Here is a 24080-nt window from a genome sequence, read left to right on the forward strand (position 1 = left end):
GGGAGATTATACAGTATACACTGGGGGATTCTGGGTGATGAGGAGACTGCTGGGAGATTATACAGTATACACTGGAGGATTCTGGGTGATGAGGAGACTGCTGGGAGATTATACAGTATACACTGGAGGATTCTGGGTGATGAGAGGAGACTGCTGGGAGATTATGCAGTATACACTGGAGGATTCTGGGTGATGAGCGGAGACTGCTGGGAGATTATACAGTATACACTGGAGGATTCTGGGTGAGAGGAGAGGTGACTGCTGGGAGATTATACAGTATACACTGGAGGATTCTGGGTGATGAGAGGAGACTGCTGGGAGATTATACAGTGTACACTGGAGGATTCTGGGTGAGAGGAGAGGTGACTGCTGGGAGATTATACAGTATACACTGGAGGATTCTGGGTGATGAGAGGAGACTGCTGGGAGATTATACAGTATACACGGGAGGATTCTGGGTGATGAGAGGAGACTGCTGGGAGATTATACAGTATACACTGGAGGATTCTGGGTGATGAGAGGAGACTGCTGGGAGATTATACAGTGTACACTGGAGGATTCTGGGTGATGAGAGAAGACTGCTGGGAGATTATACAGTATACACTGGAGGATTCTGGGTGAGAGGAGACTGCTGGGAGATTATACAGTATACACTGGAGGATTCTGGGTGATGAGAGGAGACTGCTGGGAGATTATACAGTATACACTGGAGGATTCTGGGTGATGAGAGGAGACTGCTGGGAGATTATACAGTATACACTGGAGGATTCTGGGTGATGAGGAGACTGCTGGGAGATTATACAGTGTACACTGGAGGATTCTGGGTGAGAGGAGACTACTGGGAGATTATACAGTATACACTGGAGGATTCTGGGTGATGAGAGAAGACTGCTGGGAGATTATACAGTATATACTGGAGGATTCTGGGTGATGAGAGGAGACTGCTGGGAGATTATACAGTATACACTGGAGGATTCTGGGTGAGAGGAGACTGCTGGGAGATTATACAGTATACACTGGAGGATTCTGGGTGATGAGAGGAGACTGCTGGGAGATTATACAGTGCACACTGGAGGATTCTGGGTGATGAGAGGAGACTGCTAGGAGATATACAGTATACACTGGAGGATTCTGGGTGATGAGAGGAGACTGCTGGGAGATTATACAGTATACACTGGAGGATTCTGGGTGATGAGAGTAGGCTGCTGGGAGATTATACAGTATACACTGGAGGATTCTGGGTGAGGAGAGGAGACTGCTGGGAGATTATACAGTATACACTGGAGGATTCTGGGTGATGGGAGGAGACTGCTGGGAGATTATACAGTATACACTGGAGGATTCTGGGTGAGGAGAGGAGACTGCTGGGAGATTATACAGTGTACACTGGAGGATTCTGGGTGATGAGAGGAGACTGCTGGGAGATTATACAGTATACACTGGAGGATTCTGGGTGATGAGGAGACTGCTGGGAGATTATACAGTATACACTGGAGGATTCTGGGTGATGAGGAGACTGCTGGGAGATTATACAGTATACACTGGAGGATTCTGGGTGATGAGAGGAGGCTGCTGGGAGATTATACAGTATACACTGGAGGATTCTGGGTGATGAGAGGAGACTGCTGGCAGATTATACAGTATACACTGGAGGATTCTGGGTGCGAGGAGAGGTGACTGCTGGGAGATTATACAGTATACACTGGAGGATTCTGGGTGATGAGAGGAGATTGCTGGGAGATTATACAGTGTACACTGGAGGATTCTGGGTGAGAGGAGAGGTGACTGCTGGGAGATTATACAGTATACACTGGAGGATTCTGGGTGATGAGCGGAGAGGAGACTGCTGGGAGATTATACAGTATACACTGGAGGATTCTGGGTGATGAGAGGAGACTGCTGGGAGATTATACAGTGTACACTGGAGGATTCTGGGTGATGAGAGAAGACTGCTGGGAGATTATACAGTATATACTGGAGGATTCTGGGTGATGAGAGGAGACTGCTGGGAGATTATACAGTATACACTGGAGGATTCTGGGTGAGAGGAGACTGCTGGGAGATTATACAGTATACACTGGAGGATTCTGGGTGATGAGAGGAGACTGCTGGGAGATTATACAGTATACACTGGAGGATTCTGGGTGATGAGAGGAGACTGCTGGGAGATTATACAGTATACACTGGAGGATTCTGGGTGATGAGGAGACTGCTGGGAGATTATACAGTATACACTGGAGGATTCTGGGTGAGAGGAGACTGCTAGGAGATATACAGTATACACTGGAGGATTCTGGGTGATGAGAGGAGACTGCTGGGAGATTATACAGTATACACTGGAGGATTCTGGGTGATGAGAGTAGGCTGCTGGGAGATTATACAGTATACACTGGAGGATTCTGGGTGAGGAGAGGAGACTGCTGGGAGATTATACAGTATACACTGGAGGATTATGGGTGATAGGAGAGGAGACTGCTGGGAGATTATACAGTATGCACTGGAGGATTCTGGGTGATGAGAGGAGACTGCTGGGAGATTATACAGTGTACACTGGAGGATTCTGGGTGATGAGAGGAGACTGCTGGAAGATTATACAGTGTACACGGGAGGATTCTGGGTGATGAGAGGAGACTGCTGGGAGATTATACAGTATACACTGGAGGATTCTGGGTGATGAGAGGAGACTGCTGGGAGACTATACAGTATACACTGGAGGATTCTGGGTGAGGAGAGGAGACTGCTGGGAGATTATACAGTATACACTGGAGGATTCTGGGTGATGAGAGGAGACTGCTGGGAGATTATACAGTGTACACTGGAGGATTCTGGGTGATGAGAGGAGACTGCTGGGAGACTATACAGTATACACTGGAGGATTCTGGGTGAGGAGAGGAGACTGCTGGGAGATTATACAGTATACACTGGAGGATTCTGGGTGAGGAGAGGAGACTGCTGGGAGATTATACAGTATACACTGGAGGATTCTGGGTGATGAGAGGAGACTGCTGGGAGATTATACAGTATACACTGGAGGATTCTGGGTGATGAGAGGAGACTGCTGGGAGATTATACAGTATACACTGGAGGATTCTGGGTGAGAGGAGACTGCTGGGAGATTATACAGTGTACACTGGAGGATTATGGGTGATGAGAGGAGACTGCTGGGAGATTATACAGTATACACTGGAGGATTCTGGATGATGAGAGGAGACTGCTGGGAGATTATACAGTATACACTGGAGGATTCTGGGTGATGAGAGGAGACTGCTGGGAGATTATACAGTATACACTGGAGGATTCTGGGTGAGGAGAGGAGACTGCTTGGAGATTATACAGTATACACTGGAGGATTCTGGATGATGAGAGGAGACTGCTGAGAGATTATACAGTATACACTGGAGGATTCTGGGTGATGAGAGGAGACTGCTGGGAGATTATACAGTATACACTGGAGGATTCTGGGTGAGGAGAGGAGACTGCTGGGAGATTATACAGTACACTGGAGGATTCTGGGTGATGGGAGGAGACTGCTGGGAGATTATACAGTATACACTGGAGGATTCTGGGTGATGAGAGGAGACTGCTGGGAGATTATACAGTATACACTGAAGAATTCTGGGTGATGGGAGGAGACTGCTGAGAGATTATACAGTATACACTGGAGGATTCTGGGTGAGGAGAGGAGACTGCTGGGAGATTATACAGTATACACTGGAGGATTCTTGGTGATGAGAGGAGACTGCTGGGAGATTATACAGTATACACTGGAGGATTCTGGGTGATGAGAGGAGACTGCTGGGAGATTATACAGTATACACTGGTGGATTCTGGGTGATGAGAGGAGACTGCTGGGAGATTATACAGTATACACTGGAGGATTCTGGGTGATGAGAGGAGACTGCTGGGAGATTATACAGTGTACACTGGAGGATTCTGGGTGATGAGAGGAGACTGCTGGGAGATTATACAGTGTACACTGGAGAATTCTGGGTGAGGAGAGGAGACTGCTGGGAGATTATACAGTATACACTGGAGGATTCTGGGTGATGAGGAGACTGCTGGGAGATTATACAGTATACACTGGAGGATTCTGGGTGATGGGAGGAGACTGCTGGGAGATTATACAGTGTACACTGGAGGATTCTGGGTGATGAGAGTAGACTGCTGGGAGATTATACAGTATACACTGGAGGATTCTGGGTGATGAGAGGAGACTGCTGGGAGATTATACAGTGTACACTGGAGGATTCTGGGTGATGAGGAGACTGCTGGGAGATTATACAGTATACACTGGAGGATTCTGGGTGATGAGCGTAGAGGAGACTGCTGGGAGATTATACAGTATACACTGGAGGATTCTGGGTGATGAGAGGAGACTGCTGGGTGATTATACAGTATACACTGGAGGGTTCTGGGTGATGGGAGGAGACTGCTGGGAGATTATACAGTATACACTGGAGGATTCTGGGTGATGAGGGAGACTGCTGGGAGAATATATAGTATACACTGGAGGATTCTGGGTGATGAGAGGAGACTGCTGGGAGATTATACAGTATACACTGGAGGATTCTGGGTGATGGGAGGAGACTGCTGGACGATTATACAGTATACACTGGAGGATTCTGGGTGATGAGAGGAGACTGCTGGGAGATTATACAGTATACACTGGAGGATTCTGGGTGATGAGAGGAGGCTGCTGGGAGATTATACAGTATACACTGGAGGATTCTGGGTGATGAGAGGAGACTGCTGGGAGATTATACAGTATACACTGGAGGATTCTGGGTGATGAGAGGAGGCTGCTGGGAGATTATACAGTATACACTGGAGGATTCTGGGTGGTGAGAGGAGACTGCTGGGAGATTATACAGTGTACACTGGAGAATTCTGGGTGAGGAGAGGAGACTGCTGGGAGATTATACAGTATACACTGGAGGATTCTGGGTGATGAGAGGAGACTGCTGGGAGATTATACAGTATACACTGGAGGATTCTGGGTGATGAGAGGAGACTGCTGGGAGATTATACAGTATACACTGGAGGATTCTGGGTGATGAGAGGAGACTGCTGGGAGATTATACAGTATACACTGGAGGATTCTGGGTGATGAGGAGACTGCTGGGAGATTATACAGTATACACTGGAGGATTCTGGGTGATGAGAGGAGGCTGCTGGGAGATTATACAGGATACACTGGAGGATTCTGGGTGGTGAGAGGAGACTGCAGGGAGATTATATAGTATACACTGGAGGATTCTGGGTGATGAGAGGAGACTGCTGGGAGATTATACAGTATACACTGGAGGATTCTGGGTGATGCCGCTCTCGTTGGTTGTCAGGTTCCTCTCAGGTGTCAGGACGTCGCTCTCTATTTCTCCGTGGAGGAGTGGGATTATGTAGAAGGACACCGGGATCTGTACTCGGACGTTGTGGTGGAGGAGCTCCGGTTTCGTCCATCACCAGGTAAGTAGAGACGTGTGTATTGTACATTCTCACTGTGGGCACCGGCTGCTCTTGTCGGACCCTCTCTCTCTCTCGCTGTGTGCAGGGCATACACGCAGGGGGCAATGCCCGGTTATGTGGAAGCTCCCGGTTTGGCTCTTACATCTGGTTCCGTTCCTACATCTGCGGTGTGTTAGATGTGTCGGTCTCGGGGTCGCCCCGTCTCTACATGGCAGATTGTGCAGTTATCTGGATATCTAGTCAGTGACTCTCCTGTTCATCCTCCTCATGCATCAGGAAAAGGTTACTGCAGTACTTCTCCCAGCACTACCTATGAAGCATATACAGTGGTATGTGACCGTTTGGGCACCCCTGGTCAAAATTGCTGTTCTTGTGGACAGTTAAGCAAGTTGAAGATGAAATGATCTCTAAAAGGACTAAAGTTAAAGGTCACTCTTTTTTCCTTTGTATTTTAGGCAAAACAAATATAAGTGTGTATATATACAGTACAGACCAAAAGTTTGGACACACTCTCATTTAAAGATTTTTCTGTATTTTCGGAACTACGAAAATTGTACATTCACACTGAAGGCATCAAAACTATGAATTAACATGTGGAATTAGATACTTAACAAAAAAGTGTGAAACAACTGAAAATATTTCTTATATTCTAGGTTTTTCAAAGTAGCCACCTTTTGCTTTGATGACTGCTTTGCATACTCTTGGCATTCTCTTGATGAGCTTCAAGAGGTAATCACCTGGAATGGTTTTCACTTCACAGGTGTGCCCTGTCAGGTTTAATAAGTGGGATTTATTGCCTTATAAATGGGGTTGGGACCATCAGTTGTGTTGTGCAGAAGTCTGGTGGATACACAGCTGATAGTCCTACTGAATAGACTGTTAGAATTTTTATTATGGCAAGAAAAAAGCAGCTAAATAAAGAAAAACGAGTGGCCATCATTACTTGAAGGTCAGTCAGTCCGAAAAATTGGGCAAACTTTGAAAGTGTCCCCAAGTGCAGTGGCAAAAACCATCAAGCGCTACAAAGAAACTGGCTCACATGAGGACCTCCCCAGGAAAGGAAGACCAAGAGTCATCTCTGCTTCTGAGGATAAGTTTATCCGAGTCACCAGCCTCAGAAATCGCAGGTTAACAGCAGCTCAGATTAGAAACCAGGTCAATGCCACACAGAGTTCTAGCAGCAGACACATCTCTACAACAACTGTTAAGAGGAGACTTTGTGCAGCAGGCCTTCATGGTAAAATAGCTGCTAGGAAACCACTGCTAAGGACAGGCAACAAGCAGAAGAGAATTGTTTGGGCTAAAGAACACAAGGAATGGACATTAGACCAGTGGAAATCTGTGCTTTGGTCTGATGAGTCCAAATGTGAGATCTTTGGTTCCAACCACCGTCTCTTTGTGCGACGCAGAAAAGGTGAACGGATGGACTCTACAAATGCCTGGTTCCCACCGTGAAGCATGGAGGAGGAGGTGTGATGGTGTGGGGGGCTTTGCTGGTGACACTGTTAGGGATTTATTCAAAATTGAAGGCATACTGAACCAGCATGGCTACCACAGCATCTTGCAGCGGCATGCTATTCCATCCGGTTTGCGTTTAGTTGGACCATCATTTATTTTTCAACAGGACAATGACCCCAAACACACCCCCAGGCTGTGTAAGGGCTATGTGACCAAGAAGGAGAGTGATGGGGTGCTACGCCAGATGACCTGGCCTCCACAGTCACCAGACCTGAACCCAATCGAGATGGGGTCAGATGGACCGCAGAGTGAAGGCAAAAGGGCCAACAAGTGCTAAGCTTCTCTGGGAACTCCTTCAAGATTGTTGGAAGACCATTCCCAGTGACTACCTCTTGAAGCTCATCAAGAGATATACATACGTACATACATACATATATATACACAGGGTGGTCCAAAAGTAGGTGGACAGAAAATAATAACATTTATTTTGATTTATATATAAGATCATATTTACTAACACAAGCATAACATTGACAATTTTATTCTGAGCAATAATACAAAAGCCCTTAAATTTTATCAACGCAGGTGCTCAAACTGTTTTCCATCACAATTTGCGCAGCTTTGAAGTCTGCCTCTGATGCTTCCACAAACATTTTTACACAAGTCTCTTTGGGTATTAATTTCTTGAAATGCATCTCTTATGTAATTCTTCAAATCACTGACACTTTTTGATTTTTGACTATAAACTTTGTCCTTGAGTACTCCCCAAAAGAATAAATCCATTGGGGTCAAGTCTGGTGAACGTGCCGTCCAATCAAGTGGGCCTCTTCGGCCAATCCATTTATTAGGAAATGTTTCATCAAGATACTCGCGGACTACTCTTGAATAATGAGGAGGGGCCCCATCTTGTTGGAAATAAAGGTCATTTGAATTAGGCTGTTGCTGTAACTGGGGAACAACTTGATTCATTACAATTTCGAGATACCTATCTCCTGTGACTGTTTCATAAAAAAAATGGTCCAAAAATACCAAAACTTGAAATACCACCCAGACATTGACCCCAGGCTCATTTACTTGTTGCTCTAATGTTAAATGCAGGTTCTCATTATACCAGTAAATACAATGGTGTCTGGTAATACGGCCGGATATCACATAATGTGATCTAAAATGACTGGATTTTCCTCACTTTCAATAAGCATAATCTCAGTAAGTTGCAGCCGCCTGTTTGGATCATCCTCCGATAAACCATGAATTAGACGTGGACGATGAGCTTTCCACCCAGTAGATTTCAGGATTCGCATGATGGAAGCTCAGGAAATTCCCAATTCTAAAGAGACTCTTCTGGGGACTTTTTTGGACTTTGAACAAATTTTTCAGCAACAAGTTGTTTCTTATTTTCTGTACAGGCTGTTTTGGGTCGACCAGTTTTTGGAGCATTAAAGGGAACCTGTCACCCCCAAAATGGCTGGTGAGGTAAGCTCACCGGCATCAGAGGCTTATCTACAGCATTCTGTAATGCTGTAGATAAGCCCCCGATGTTACCTGAAAGAGGAGAGGAGAAAAAGACGTTAGATTATACTCACCCAGGGGCGGTCCCGGTGCGGTCCGGTCGGATGAGTGTCTCCGGTCCGCTCTGGCGCCTCCCATCTTCATTCCATGACGTCCTCTTCGGGTCTTTACACCGCGGCTCCGGCGCAGTCGTACTTTGTCTGCCCTGTTGAGGGTAGAGCAAAGTACTGCAGTGCGCAGGCGCCGGAAAGGTCAGAGAGGCCCGGCGCCTGCGCAGACAAAGTACGCCTGCGCCGGAGCCGCGGCGTAAAGACCCGAAGAGGACGTCATGGAATGAAGATGGGAGGCGCCGGAGCGGACCGGAGATACTTATCCGACCGGACCGCACCGGGACCGCCCCTGGGTGAGTATAATCTAACGTCTTTTTCTCCTCTTTCAGGTAACATCGGCGGCTTATCTACAGCATTACAGAATGCATTACAGAATGCTGGAGATAAGCCCCTGATGCCGGTGAGCTTACCTCACCAGCCATTTTGGGGGTGACAGGTTCCCTTTAAGGATTGAGCCAGTGGCATCGAATTTGTCACGAATGCGGTAAATGGTTTGTCTCTTTGGGGCTTGAGTACCAAATGTTTCAACCAATTTGCGCTAACTGTTTCAGCATTTTGAGATCTCCAATACTCTTTTAAAATCCATTTTCTTTGATCTGTATTTAAATTATTTGCCATTTCGGGGGAGATTTATCTGTGAAAACTGGATCTGTGAAACTGACTCAGTTGCCTTTAGCAACCAATCAAACACTCCGGGATCGCCTTTGCTGGGGTCAAAGGTCACGTGGTTTGTGCATTGAATTCTGAGGCGACAGCAGGTTTCCAAGTTGGCTGACCTCAGGTCAGGTTTATTAAAGTGAAAGCAACACAGAAAAAAACAAAAACATAAAAATAAATCCTAGCCTGTCCGGCACTAACTAAACCAATACGTTGCTATCTTAACAACTGGGGGGCTTCTCCCACCCAGCTAACAACACATAGTCCTTGAGCACAGCTCTCACTCACGTTTGTCTCACACAGACAGGCAATCTGTGTGCCCCAGGCTGACGATGGAAACCCCCAGCTGGTCATCCTTTATTCCTGCACTTATTAACCCCTCGGTATCCTGAAGATACTGAGCGGCCTAACTCACATAGGACAAGTACCTGGGCGAGATATATCTGCCCCCGACTACCAGACCGACATGACTCTTACAATATATATATATATATATATATATATATATATATATATATATATATATATATATATATATATATATATATATATATATATATATATATATATATATATATATATATACAGTGGGGCAAAAAAGTATTTAATCATTCAGCAATAGTGCAAGTTCCACCACTTAAAAAGATGAGAGGCGTCTGTAATTTACATCATAGGTAGACCTCAACTATGGGAGACAAACTAAGAAAAAAAAATCCAGAAAATCACATTGTCTGTTTTTTTAACATTTTATTTGCATATTATGGTGGAAAATAAGTATTTGGTCAGAAACAAACAATCAAGATTTCTGGCTCTCACAGACCTGTAACTTCTTCTTTAAGAGTCTCCTCTTTCCTCCACTCATTACCTGTAGTAATGGCACCTGTTTAAACTTATCAGTATAAAAAGACACCTGTGCACACCCTCAAACAGTCTGACTCCAAACTCCACTATGGTGAAGACCAAAGAGCTGTCAAAGGACACCAGAAACAAAATTGTAGCCCTGCACCAGGCTGGGAAGACTGAATCTGCAATAGCCAACCAGCTTGGAGTGAAGAAATCAACAGTGGGAGCAATAATTAGAAAATGGAAGACATTCAAGACCACTGATAATCTCCCTCGATCTGGGGCTCCACGCAAAATCCCACCCCGTGGGGTCAGAATGATCACAAGAACGGTGAGCAAAAATCCCAGAACCACGCGGGGGGACCTAGTGAATGAACTGCAGAGAGCTGGGACCAATGTAACAAGGCCTACCATAAGTAACACACTACGCCACCATGGACTCAGATCCTGCAGTGCCAGACGTGTCCCACTGCTTAAGCCAGTACATGTCTGGGCCCGTCTGAAGTTTGCTAGAGAGCATTTGGATGATCCAGAGGAGTTTGGGGAGAATGTCCTATGGTCTGATGAAACCAAACTGGAACTGTTTGGTAGAAAAACAACTTGTCGTGTTTGGAGGAAAAAGAATACTGAGTTGCATCCATCAAACACCATACCTACTGTAAAGCATAGTGGGGGAAACATCATGCTTTGGGGCTGTTTCTCTGCAAAGGGGCCAGGACGACTGATCCGGGTACATGAAAGAATGAATGGGGCCATGTATCGGGAGATTTTGAGTGCAAACCTCCTTCCATCAGCAAGGGCTTTGAAGATGAAACGTGGCTGGGTCTTTCAACATGACAATGATCCAAAGCACACCACCAGGGCAACGAAGGAGTGGCTTCGTAAGAAGCATTTCAAGGTCCTGGAGTGGCCTAGCCAGTCTCCAGATCTCAACCCTATAGAAAACCTTTGGAGGGAGTTGAAAGTCCGTGTTGTCAAGCGAAAAGCCAAAAACATCACTGCTCTAGAGGAGATCTGCATGGAGGAATGGGCCAACATACCAACAACAGTGTGTGGCAACCTTGTGAAGACTTACAGAAAACGTTTGACCTCTGTCATTGCCAACAAAGGATATATTACAAAGTATTGAGAGGAAATTTTGTTTCTGACCAAATACTTATTTTCCACCATAATATGCAAATAAAATGTTAAAAAAACAGACAATGTGATTTTCTGGATTTGATTTTTTTTTCTCAGTTTGTCTCCCATAGTTGAGGTCTACCTTTGATGTAAATTACAGACGCCTCTCATCTTTTTAAGTGGTGGAACTTGCACTATTGCTGACTGACTAAATACTTTTTTGCCCCACTGTATGTATATATATATATATATATATATATATATATATATATATATTCATATTCATATTTTACCCTTTGAACATTGCAAAATGGAAAATGGGCTGACTCTAAAGTTTGGGCACCCTGCATGGTTGGTACCTATTATCGCGCCCTTTTGAAAGTATCATAGCTTGTAAACACTTTTGTAGCCAGCCAAGCGTCTTTCAATTCTTGTATGAGGGATTTTCATTGATTCTTCCTTGGACAATTCTTCCAGTTCTCTGAGATTCCTGGCTCGTCTTTATCCTTTATTTTGAGATCTAGCCACAGATTTTGAATGATGTTCAGATTAAGGGACTGTGAGGGCCACTGTAAAACCTCCAGCTTGAGCCTTTTGAGGTCACCTATTGTGGATTTTGTTGTGTATTTAGGATCATTATCCATTTGTAGAAGTCATCCTCTTATCACTAAGAAGGATGCTTTGTCCAGGTGTTTTCCGGGGGGAGAACCTCGGGAAGATCCGGTACCCATCCTCCAAAAGGGTGTAGTGGTCTCGGCTCTCACGACCGAGGTTGAGGCTGAGATTGCCGAGGCTCAGGTGGAGGTACCACCAGAGCTTCCCATTAACAAATCGTTTGTACCACTCCATCTTCGCCTAAAGGTGTTGGGTGAGCATCATGATGCTGTCCTGGCTGGCCATCCAGGGATTAGGGGTACCTTGGAGTTGGTGTCGCGTCGGTTTTGGTGGCCCAAAATCCGACAGGACGTGGTCTCGTACATATCAGCATGTACCACGTGCGCTAGGGCTAAGACGTCCCGCTCTCGTCCTGCTGGCGCACTACATCCTCTCGGGGTACCCAGTAGGCCATGGACGGAGATTTCCATGGATTTTATCACAGATTTGCCCTCCTCTGCTGGGAACACGGTCATTCTGGTGGTTGTTGATCGGTTCTCAAAGATGTCGCACTTTGTGCCTTTGCCTTCATTGCCTAACGCTAAGACTCTGGCTCAGGTATTTGTGCAGGAGATGGTCAGACTTCACGGGGTCCCGTCTGACATCGTGTCTGATAGGGGTACTCAGTTTGTGGCAAAATTTTGGAAAGCTTTTTGCTCACGGCTGGGGATCAAGTTGTCGCATTCTTCTGCGTTTCATCCTCAGTCAAATGGTCAGACCGAGCGTATGAACCAGAATTTGGAGCAGTACTTACGCTGTTTTGTTTCTGACAATCAGGAGGAGTGGTCGACGTTCCTTCCTTTGGCTGAGTTTGCTATAAATAATCACCATCAGGAATCGTCTCGGGAGTCCCCGTTCTTTTGTGTTTACGGGCTCCATCCTCAGTTTTGTACTCTGCATCAGGGGGGGTTCTACTGGCGTCCCGGAGGAGGACCAGTTAGGAGCACAACTGTTGTTTGGAGGAGAGTGAAACAGCGCTTGCTAAGCGTAAGTGCAAGGTACAAACGAGTGGCTGACAGTAAACGTGTGACAGGTCCGGACCTGAGTGTGGGTGACTGGGTGTGGTTGTCCACAAAAAAAACATAAAACTCAAGATTCCATCCTTGAAATTGGGTCCAAGGTTTATTGGTCCATTTAGGGTTGCCGCCATCATTAACCCGGTAGCCTACCATTTGGTGCTCCCTACGGTATATAAAATTCACAACGTGTTCCACAGATCTTTATTAAAAAAGGTGGTGGGTTCTGTGGACACGGCGCCTATGCCACCTCCAGTCTTGGTGGATGGCAATTTGTAGTTTGAAGTCTCCAAGGTGGTTGACTCTCGAGTAGTGCGCCGCACATTACAGTACCTGGTACACTGGCGTGGTTATGGGCCGGAAGAGAGGTCCTGGGTATCAGCCTCGGACATACATGCGGACCGGCTGGTCAGTATGTTTCACCGCCGCCATCCGGACAAGCCGGGTCCTATAAGTCGTGAGGGCCCTGGGGTCACTCGTAGAAGGCAGGGTACTGTCATGTCGGACGCTGTTCACACTAGGGCGTCCAAAAGACAGCGGTAATTCCACATACGTCCAATACACGCTCAGTGGCATTGGCTAGACTTTATCCAGCTCGCTCGGGGTTAAATCTAGCTGGTAATCAGGTTGGAGGTTGGGTCACGCCCACGGCCTTTAAATAGTCGTGCTGGACTTTGGGCGTCGCCGATTATAGCTTGTGCTTTGTGCCTAGTGATACCGGTCTGGAGTGGTGGTCTTGTTGTAGGAATATCGTATCTGGTGGTGTATTATCCTTTGTCGTATTCCTCCTTCCTATATTTGTATTTGCTTTGCCCTGTGCACATTATAGTGTATTCCTGTGTGTCTGCGGCGTGGTGCTGTTTTCAGTTTTCCCTGTCTGTGCTTTCTGTGGGGATTGGTGTGTGGTCTCTTCACTGGGTGGCGGGTGGTGGTTTCAGCTTAGGGCTGAAACAAGAGACAGGGTCAGGCCTGGCGGCCCAGACATGCACACCTTTAGTGTAACTTCTGGGAAAGGGACAGACAGGGTTTCCCTAGCCTGAGGGATATCGCAGGGGCCCCGGGTAATCAGCCTTAGTCTACCCAGTATCCCCATGACACCTCTTAAATGTTGTGATTGCTCTTGATTGCAGCATATAGGGGGATAAACAGTCAGGGGTGGTGCTGACACCATATCTGGCTCTTTGTGCAGGAGCTCTGCCACTAGCAGCACCGAGCTACTGCTGTGATTGAGCAGGAGGTGCTGATATTTCTGCACCTCCTGCGTGATCATGCTGTGTGGTCTGGGTTTTGACTAGGCTACTCCAAAACAAAACTTCGACATGCTTCCCTTACACCACTTGAGTGTTGCTTTAGCAGAATGCTTTGGGTTATTGTCTTTTTGGAATGTGAACCTCCATCCCAGTCTCAAATCACTGACAGACTGAAACAAGTTTTGCTCAGGAATGTCCCCTTATTTTGCACCATCCATTTTCCCCTCAACTTGGACCATTTTCCCTGTCCCCACTGCCAAAAATATCCCCACAGCATGATGCCACCACTATGTTGCACTGTGGGGATGGTGTTTTTGGAGTTATGAGCTGTGTTGGTTTGCGCCACACATAGCGTTTACCTTGGTGGCCAAAAAGTTTGATTTTGGTCTAGTATGACCACAACAGCTTCCTCCATACATTGGGGGAGTATCCCACATGTCTTTTGGCAAACTCAAAATGAGCCTTATATTTTTTACCTGCTTTTTTTCTGCCCACTCTTCCATAAAGGCCACCATTATGGAGTGTACGGCTTATTGTGGGTGTAGAGACAGATACTTCATTCTGTGTTTGAGAACTCTGCAATTCATCTGGGGTTACCTTTGATCTTTGTGCTGCCTCTGATTGATGCCCTCCTTGCCCGGGCGAGAGTTGTGGTGGACGGGCCCTCTCTTGGCAGGTTTGTTGTGGTACCATGTTATTTCCATTTGATGATAATGGATTTTATGGTGCTCCGGGGGATCATCAGAGATTCAGATGTTTTTTTTTCTTTTTTAACTCAAACCTGACTTGTACTTCTCAACAACTTTTTGTCCCTGACGTTTTTAGAGGTCTCCTTGGTCTTCATGGTGTTGTTTGGTTAGTGGCACCTCTTGATAATGGTGTTGCAGCCTCTGTGGCCTTTCAGAAAAAGTAAAGTGTACATAATGACAGACATGTGACACTTAGATTGCACGCAGGGGACGTCTTGTCACTAAGCATGGGACTTATGAAGGGAATTGCTTGCCCCAGAAATTTTTAGGAGCTTCATAGCAAAAGGGCTGATTACATATGGACATGCCAATTTTTAGTTATTTAATCCTATAAATTTCTTACTTCAGGTCATCAACTTGGACTAATTAGTGCTTGATGTATCACACACAAATCGAATTACAAAAATATTTAAATACAGGTTGTAACAAAATAGTTAAAAAGCCAAAGGGGGTGAATGTTTCCACAAGCCACTGTAGATACTTGTCTCACTGTTATCCACAGATGGATCCAGGAGGAGAAATCTTCCAAAGAGATGTCCTTCTCCTCACTATTTGCAGGGCTGTCCAGAGGAGAATGTCCCGGGGAATAGTCAGGTAGATGATGCTATCTTTTCCACCACATGTGTCAATAAATCACTGATTCATGGCTCATTTTACATTTTCCTATATTTTAGGGTGAAGATCTGATTGCTATTAAGGTTGAGGTCATAGAAGAAGAGGAGATGGATTTCATGGCCGATCAGCAGTGTAAGGAGGGGGACGTTCATGTTTATTAGAATGTCACGTACAGTTATGTGCAAAATCATAGCAGTGTGTTTAAACCAACTGAGGAAATCTGTGTCCCCATAACTGCAGTTATCTCCATACACTGTAAGAGAGTAAATGTGCTTTAGGGAAGATATGTTTCACTGAGGTTACTAGTGTCAGTGATGTGAACCTGGAAGTTTGCACCAGAATGTTATGTGCTGTGAGGGGTTAATCTGCCATGACAAGGCCAGGTTTATTGTGAATAGTAAAGAGTTAGGTGGTACGGATGTTCATCATATATCCTCTCTAATTTGTGGTCCAGGAGGTAAAAGAGAAACTTTTGGACTGACCGCTTGTTCTGTGTGATCTGAAGGAGCTGGGATCTTGCTTAAAAGAGCGGAATCCTGATTTCTGAGAGGCAGGGCCGCCATCAGGGCGTTAAGGCCGTGACTGGCGTATGGGGCCCGGTGGGCAGAGGGGGCGGCCGCAGGCTAAACCGGGCCCTTAGTGGCGCTGCAGCTGTTTAACGCTATTGACGTGCGGGCCCGCGCCCGCACGTCAATAGTTAACAGCCGCCATCCAATCTGAGGCTGGCAGCTGACGTCAGCCGCAGCGTGCATGTCGCCGGCGTCTGACGTCATTGTCAGTGGCCGGCGAGCGCGTGGAGAGGGCAGGAGCGCGGCCAGGTAAGTAGAACTTGTTTTATTTTAAATTATTATTGAGAGCGGCGATCCAGGGGGCCCAGGGCAGAAAGCTGGACACAGGGGCAGAAAGCTGGACACAGGGGCAGAAAGCTGGACACAGGGGCAGAAAGCTGGACACAGGGGCAGAAAGCTGGACACAGGGGCAGAAAGCTGGACACAGGGGCAGAAAGCTGGACACAGGGGCAGAAAGCTGGACACAGGGGCAGAAAGCTGGACACAGGGGCAGAAAGCTGGACACACGGGCAGAAAGCTGGACACAGGAGCAGAAAGCTGGACACAGGGGCAGAAAGCTGGACACAGGGGCAGAAAGATGGACACACGGGCAGAAAGCTGGACACACGGGCAGAAAGCTGGACACAGGGGCAGAACGCTGGACACGGGCAGAATGCTGGACACGGGCAGAAAGCTGGACACAGGGGCAGAAAGCTGGACACACGGGCAGAAAGCTGGACACAGGGGCAGAATGCTGGATACAGGGGCAGAAAGCTGGACACAGGGGCAGAAAGCTGGACACAGGGGCAGAAAGCTGGACACAGGGGCAGAAAGCTGGACACAGAGGCAGAAAGCTGGACACAGGGGCAGAAAGCTGGACACAGGGGCAGAAAGCTGGACACAGGGGCAGAAAGCTGGACACAGGGGCAGAAAGCTGGACACAGGGGCAGAAAGCTGGACACAGGGGCAGAAAGCTGGACACAGGGGCAGAAAGCTGGACACAGGGGCAGAAAGCTGGACACAGGGGCAGAAAGCTGGACACAGGGGCAGAAAGCTGGACACAGGAGCAGAAAGCTGGACACAGGGGCAGAAAGCTGGACACAGGGGCAGAAAGCTGGACACAGGAGCAGAAAGCTGGACACAGGAGCAGAAAGCTGGACACAGGGGCAGAACGCTGGACACAGGGGCAGAACGCTGGACACAGGGGCAGAACGCTGGACACGGGCAGAAAGCTGGACACAGGGGCAGAATGCTGGACACAGGGGCAGAATGCTGGACACAGGGGCAGAAAGCTGGACACAGGGGCAGAAAGCTGGACACAGGGGCAGAATTGTTATGGTTCTCAATGGCAAGAGAACATAGCCCAGCAAACATAAAAACTAGCTCTTGGAAGGATGGAAACTAAACTGACCATGAACTAAACCTGCCGCACAACTAACAGTAGCCGGGTAGCGTTGCCTGCGTTTTATCCCTAGACGCCCAGCGCCGGCCGGAGGACTAACTAATCCTGGCAGAGGAAAATATAGTCCTGGCTCACCTCTAGAGAAATTTCCCCGAAAGGCAGACAGAGGCCCCCACATATATTGGCGGTGATTTTAGATGAAAATGACAAACGTAGTATGAAAATAGGTTTAGCAAAATTGAGGTCCGCTTACTAGATAGCAGGAAGACAGAAAGGGCACTTTCATGGTCAGCTGAAAACCCTATCAAAACACCATCCTGAAATTACTTTAAGACTCTAGTATTAACTCATAACATCAGAGTGGCAATTTCAGATCACAAGAGCTTTCCAGACACAGAAACGAAACTACAGCTGTGAACTGGAACAAAATGCAAAAACAAACGAGGACTAAAGTCCAACTTAGCTGGGAGTTGTCTAGCAGCAGGAACATGCACAGAAAGGCTTCTGATTACAATGTTGACCGGCATGGAAGTGACAGAGGAGCAAGGCTAAATAGCGACTCCCACATCCTGATGGAAACAGGTGAACAGAGGGGATGATGCACACCAGTTCAATTCCACCAGTGGCCACCGGGGGAGCCCAAAATCCAATTTCACAACACAGAATACTGGACACGGGCAGAACGCTGGACACAGGGGCAGAATGCTGGACACGGGCAGAAAGCTGGACATTGGGGCAGAACGCTGGACACGGGCAGAATGCTGGACACAGGGGCAGAAAGCTGGACACGGGCAGAACGCTGGACATGGGCAGAACGCTGGACACGGGCAGAATGCTGGATACAGGGGCAGAATGCTGGACACAGGGGCAGAATGCTGGACACAGGGGCAGAACGCTGGACACAGGGGCAGAATGCTGGACACGGGCAAAAAGCTGGACATTGGGGCAGAACGCTGGACACGGGCAAAATGCTGGACACGGGCAGAACACTGGACATAGGGGCAGAAAGCTGGACACGGGCAGAACGCTGGACACGGGCAGAACGCTGGGCACAGGGACAGAACGCTGGACACAGGGGCAGAACACTGGACACAGGGGCAGAACGCTGGACACGGGCAGAACGCTGGACACGGGCAGAATGCTGGACACGGGCAGAACGCTGGACACAGGGGCAGAACGCTGGACACAGGGGCAGAACGCTGGACACAGGTGCAGAACGCTGGACACAGGTGCAGAATGCTGGAAACAGGCAGAAAGCTGGACATTGGGGCAGAACGCTGGACACAGGGGCAGAAAGCTGGACATTGGGACAGAATGCTGGATACAGGGGCAGAAAGCTGGACATTGGGGCAGAATGCTGGACACTGATGTAGAAAGCTGGACATTGGGGCAGAACGCTGGACACAAGGGCAGATTGCTGGATACAGGGGCAGAACGCTGGACACAGGTGCAGAACGCTGGACACAGGTGCAGAACGCTGGACACAGGGGCAGAACGCTGGACACGGGCAGAAAGCTGGACATTGGGGCAGAATGCTGGACACTGATGCAGAAAGCTGGACATTGGGGCAGAACGCTGGACACGGGCAGAATGCTGAACACGGGCAGAACGCTGGACACAGGGGCATAAAGCTGGACACAGGGGCAGAACGCTGGACACAGGTGCAGAATGCTGGACACAAGGCAGAAAGCTGGAAATTGGGGCGGAATGCTGGACACTGATGCAGAAAGCTGGACATTGGGGCAGAACGCTGGACACAGGTGCAGAATGCTGGACACAGGGGCAGAAAGCTGGACACTGATGCAGAAAGCTGGACATTGGGGCAGAACGCTGGACACAGGGGCAGAACGCTGGACACGGGCAGAAAGCTGGACATTGGGGCAGAATGCTGGACACTGATGCAGAAAGCTGGACATAGGGGCAGAACGCTGGACACAGGTGCAGAATGCTGGACACAGGGCAGAACGCTGGACACGGGCAGAACGCTGGACACAGGGGCATAAAGCTGGACACAGGGGCAGAACGCTGGACACAGGTGCAGAATGCTGGACACAAGGCAGAAAGCTGGAAATTGGGGCGGAATGCTGGACACTGATGCAGAAAGCTGGACATTGGGGCAGAACGCTGGACACAGGTGCAGAATGCTGGACACAGGGGCAGAAAGCTGGACACTGATGCAGAAAGCTGGACATTGGGGCAGAACGCTGGACACAGGGGCAGAACGCTGGACACGGGCAGAAAGCTGGACATTGGGGCAGAATGCTGGACACTGATGCAGAAAGCTGGACATAGGGGCAGAACGCTGGACACAGGTGCAGAATGCTGGACACAGGGCAGAACGCTGGACACGGGCAGAACGCTGGACACGGGCAGAAAGCTGGACATAGGGGCAGAATGCTGGATACAGGGGCAGAAAGCTGGACATTGGGGCAGAATGCTGGACACTGATGTAGAAAGCTGGACATTGGGGCAGAACGCTGGACACAAGGGCAGAATGCTGGATACAGGGGCAGAAAGCTGGACATTGGGGCAGAATGCTGGACACTGATGCAGAAAGCTGGACATTGGGGCAGAACGCTGGACACAGGGCAGAACGCTGGACACGGGCAGAACGCTGGACACAGGGGCAGAAAGCTGGACATAGGGGCAGAATGCTGGATACATCGGCAGAAAGCTGGACATTGGGGCAGAAAGCTGGACACTGATGCAGAAAGCTGGACATTGGGGCAGAATGCTGGACATGGGCAGAAAGCTGGACACGGGCAGAATGCTGGACACAGGGGCAGAATGCTGGACACAGGGGCAGAAAGCTTGACACAGGGGCAGAAAGCTGGGCACAGGGGCAGAAAGCTGGACACGGACAGATTGCTGGACACAAGGGCAGAATCCTGGACACTGGTGCAGAATGCTGGACACGGGGCAGAATGGAGATATGGGGCATGATTGGAGACACAGGGGGCAGGATGAAAGACATGGTGGCATGACTGGAGACACTGGGGCATGACTGCAGACAGATGGGGCAGGATTGGAAACAGATGGGGCAGAATGGAAACACAGACATGGGGGCATGCAGACATGGGGGCATGATTGGAGATGGGGCAGAATGGTGATACGGGCATGATTGGAGACACTGGAGGCAAGATTGGAGACAGATGGGGCAGGAACATGGGGCAGGATGGATACGATGGAGACAGATGGGGCAGGATGGGGAGATCATATGGGGCAGAATGGATACTCATTAGGGCAGGATGGGAGAACATATGGCTGACGCCAGGAATGAGACACATGGGGGCTAGGATGGCGAATATTATTACCATAGGGGCTAATTAAGGGATATTATTACTGCAGTGATATATTTATTTTATTTTTTGAGTATACTGTTTTAAATGGAGGGGCGGTCCTATTACTGTGTAGAGTGATACTATGTTGCCTTCTTCATGTGGTGTAATGTAGAAGTTGGGAAAATTAAGTAATGTGTTCTGCTAGCGGAACTCGAGATAACTGTGTTATTTCCTGCAGAGACGAGTCCTGGCTGGATGAAGTGATGGCGGTCTGTGCTGGATGAAAGATGAAGGACACCTAGAGACGTCACTGGTGAGTCAGTGTTACCTATACACTGACACTATACACTGTATACTATATACAGAGGTCCTGTGTATAATGTCACCAGTGATCATTGTATTACCTGTACAATATATACAGAGCTCCTGTGTATAATGTCACTGGTGATCACTGTATTACCTGTACACAGACACTGCATACTAAGAACAGATCTCCTGTGTATAATGGCACTGATGGTGATAGTATTGTGGGGTTTTTTTTATTACTGATCAGTATTGTAGCATTCAGTCACTATATGGTGGTAATATGAGGTCTGGTCATGATGTTGTGGTATTTGTTCCTTGTATTTGATATTATTCGATCACTGTGGTGGTAATGTGTCATCTGGTCATGGTGCTGTGGTATTTGTTCCTTGTATGTGGTATTATAGGTCATTTTAAAAATTGAAAAATAAATAAAAATATACCTAAATTGTATTGCATATTTTAACAAATATTTAATAAGCTAGAGTAGAGTAGGGCCCGGCCAAAAGTGTCTACCTTGTCATTTTGGTGGCTTAAAAAATCTTTTGGCCAAAACAAAAGCTGCCGGCTTTATGTGTGATCTGGTGATGGGAACTGTCAATGTGTGATAGGTGAGAAGTGGAGATTTTCCAAGAGAGAGCGGTGGGACTGTGGACAGTTCGAGGGGTGGAGCGTGGAGGCGGGACTGGGATGGAGCCTGGGCGGAGTCTCAAGGAGGCCCCAAAAATTTTGCCAGTATGGGGCCCCGAAATTTCTAGTGGCAGCCCTGCTGAGAGGGTGGATCCCTCAATTATATGGACTGTAATGAGTACTGTTTGTTTATGCCAACAAACTGAATCTTTTGTGTGTTTTGGACTGGTTCATGAGGCATGTTTTAATAAACCAGCTGAAGATTTAAATGAAGAGCGTTTATTTGTGAGCCAATCCATCACAGGTGATTGCTAGAAGTGTGGGCAAAATCTTCCGGAAACAAATGGTCAAAAATGATGTTGAGAAGGCTGAAGTTTTAAATTCCTATTTTGCATTTATGTTCTCTAAGTCTACGTTCACATTAGCGTTCATGCGCCCCTATATTTAACATGGGGGCGCATGGACATGCGTTGTGCTGCGTTTTGCGACGCATGCGTTTTTTTGGCCGCAAGCGTTGGGCGCAGACAACGCAGCAAGTTGCATTTTTTTGGCGTCCAACTTTCGGCAAAAAAGGACGCATGCGTCGCAAAACGCAGCGTTTTAGCGTGCGTTTTGTTGCATTTTTGTTTGCGTTGTGCTTTGCGTCGCCGAAGCTGCGACGCACAACGCAAATGTGAACGTAGCCTAAGAAAGCAAATGTAACATCAACTGATCATCATGGTGCCATTGACGGAATAAGAGAATCCATGCTATCCATTAACCAAGAGATGGTGAGGGAACACTTAGCTAATTTAAATTAATTTAAATCTTCTGGTCCAGAGGAATTACATCCTAGGGAACTGTAAGAGTTAGCAGAGGAAATTGCAGAACCACTGGCCAGAATCGTTAAAAAATCCTGGAAAACAGGAAAAGTCCCAGAGGATTGGAGAAGGGCAAATGTTGTCAAAATCTTCAAAAAAGGAAAGAAGACGGAGCCAGGAAATTAGAGGCAAGTGAGCCTTACTTCTATACCAGGAAAGATCTGTGAAGAAATTATTAAACGGCATGTATGTAAGTACTTGGATAAGAATACAGTAATTAGCCAGAGCCAGCATGTGTTTGCAGCAAACAAGTCATGCCACACTAATCTAATTTCCTTCTATCATGTAATCACTTACTGGATGGATCAGGGAAATGCGGTAGATATAGTATATCTCGAATTCAGCAAAGCATTTGGTAAAGTTTCTCATACTATCCTTATTGAAAAAATTTCAAAGTATGGGATTGACAAGGCTACAGTTAGCTGGATTCATAATTGGCTCAGTGATCATACTCAAATGGTTGCTTATCCAATTGGAAAAGTATTTCAAGTGGGGTACCTCAAGGATCTGTCCTGGCCCCAGTGTTGTTCAACATTTTTTATAAATTATCTAGATAAGGGAACTGAAGGTAAACTAATCAAATTTGAAGACTATGCAAAGCTAGGAGCGACAGCTAACACTATAGAAGACAGAGTGAATTCAGAAGGATCTAGATAAGCTTGAACAATGGGCAGCGACCGATAGAATTGTATTTAACAGGGAGAAATGCATCTATAGAATGGGAGGAATAGAACTAAGCAGCAAAAAAGTGAAAAAGACTTGGGCGTACTAATAGATCACAGACTGCACATGAGTCAACAGTGTTGTGTGGCAGCAAAAAAGGCAAACACATTTCTGGATGTATTAAGAGAAGCATCGAATCTAGATCACGTGAAGTAATTATCCCCCTCTACTCTTCCTTGGTCAGACCTCATCTGGAATACGGTGTCCAATTCTGGGCACCACATTTTAAAAAAGATGTGAACAAACTGGAGCAAGTTCAGAGAGGAACTACTATGATGGTGAGCGGATGGCAAACTATGTCCTATGAGGAATGGTTAAAAAATCTGAGAATATTTAGCTGCAATAAAAAAGCTACGAGGAGACTTAATAGCTGCCTACAAGTATCTGAAGAGATGTTCGTGTTGATGGATCATCATTATTCTCATTTGCACATGGAAACATGAGAAACAATGGGATGAAACTGAAAGGGAGAAGATACAGATTAGTTATTAGAAAAAACGTTTTGACCCTGAGGGTGATCCATGAGTGGAACAGACTGCCAGAAGTGGCAAGTTCTACTTCAATGAAGTTTTCAAACACACAGGCTGGACAGACATCTGTCTGAGATGGTTTAATAAATCATGCATTGAGCAGGGGGTTGTTCACGATGGCCCTATAAGGATTGAACAGCAGAAGGACAAAATGGAGGAACTGATTAACAACCTGGTCCAAATCCAGAAATAGCAGCTCCAGCAGCAAGCCTAGCAAAAACAGCTAGCACAACAGGAAACTAATAAAATGTTGGTGCAGCAGATCCAGCAACAGGAGGGGCTTACACAGCAGATGGAACCTCTCACAGATGCAGTCATGCAGTCGATGGTAGGATAACCATCCCGCCCCTAAGTTCAAAT

At 47.3% G+C, this 24080-nt stretch overlaps 1 protein-coding gene across 3 annotated transcripts in view; it reads left to right on the plus strand.

The window, feature by feature from the left end:
- Positions 1 to 24080, plus strand: part of LOC143808893 (uncharacterized) — a 200814-nt gene that overhangs the window by 80832 nt on the left and 95902 nt on the right. The window contains exons 3-5 of one of the 3 annotated variants that reach the window (XM_077292070.1): positions 5340 to 5463; positions 15331 to 15422; positions 15503 to 15575. The exons of 1 other annotated variant lie outside the window; for it this stretch is intronic. In XM_077292070.1, coding sequence (XP_077148185.1) covers positions 5340 to 5463; positions 15331 to 15422; positions 15503 to 15575 — 289 coding nt within the window. The remainder of the gene's footprint in view (positions 1 to 5339; positions 5464 to 15330; positions 15423 to 15502; positions 15576 to 24080) is intronic. One more of the 3 variants, XM_077292071.1, reaches the window with a different exon arrangement.

Source organism: Ranitomeya variabilis, chromosome 2 (genome assembly GCF_051348905.1).
Source record: "Ranitomeya variabilis isolate aRanVar5 chromosome 2, aRanVar5.hap1, whole genome shotgun sequence".
NCBI classification, from domain to species: domain Eukaryota; kingdom Metazoa; phylum Chordata; class Amphibia; order Anura; family Dendrobatidae; genus Ranitomeya; species Ranitomeya variabilis.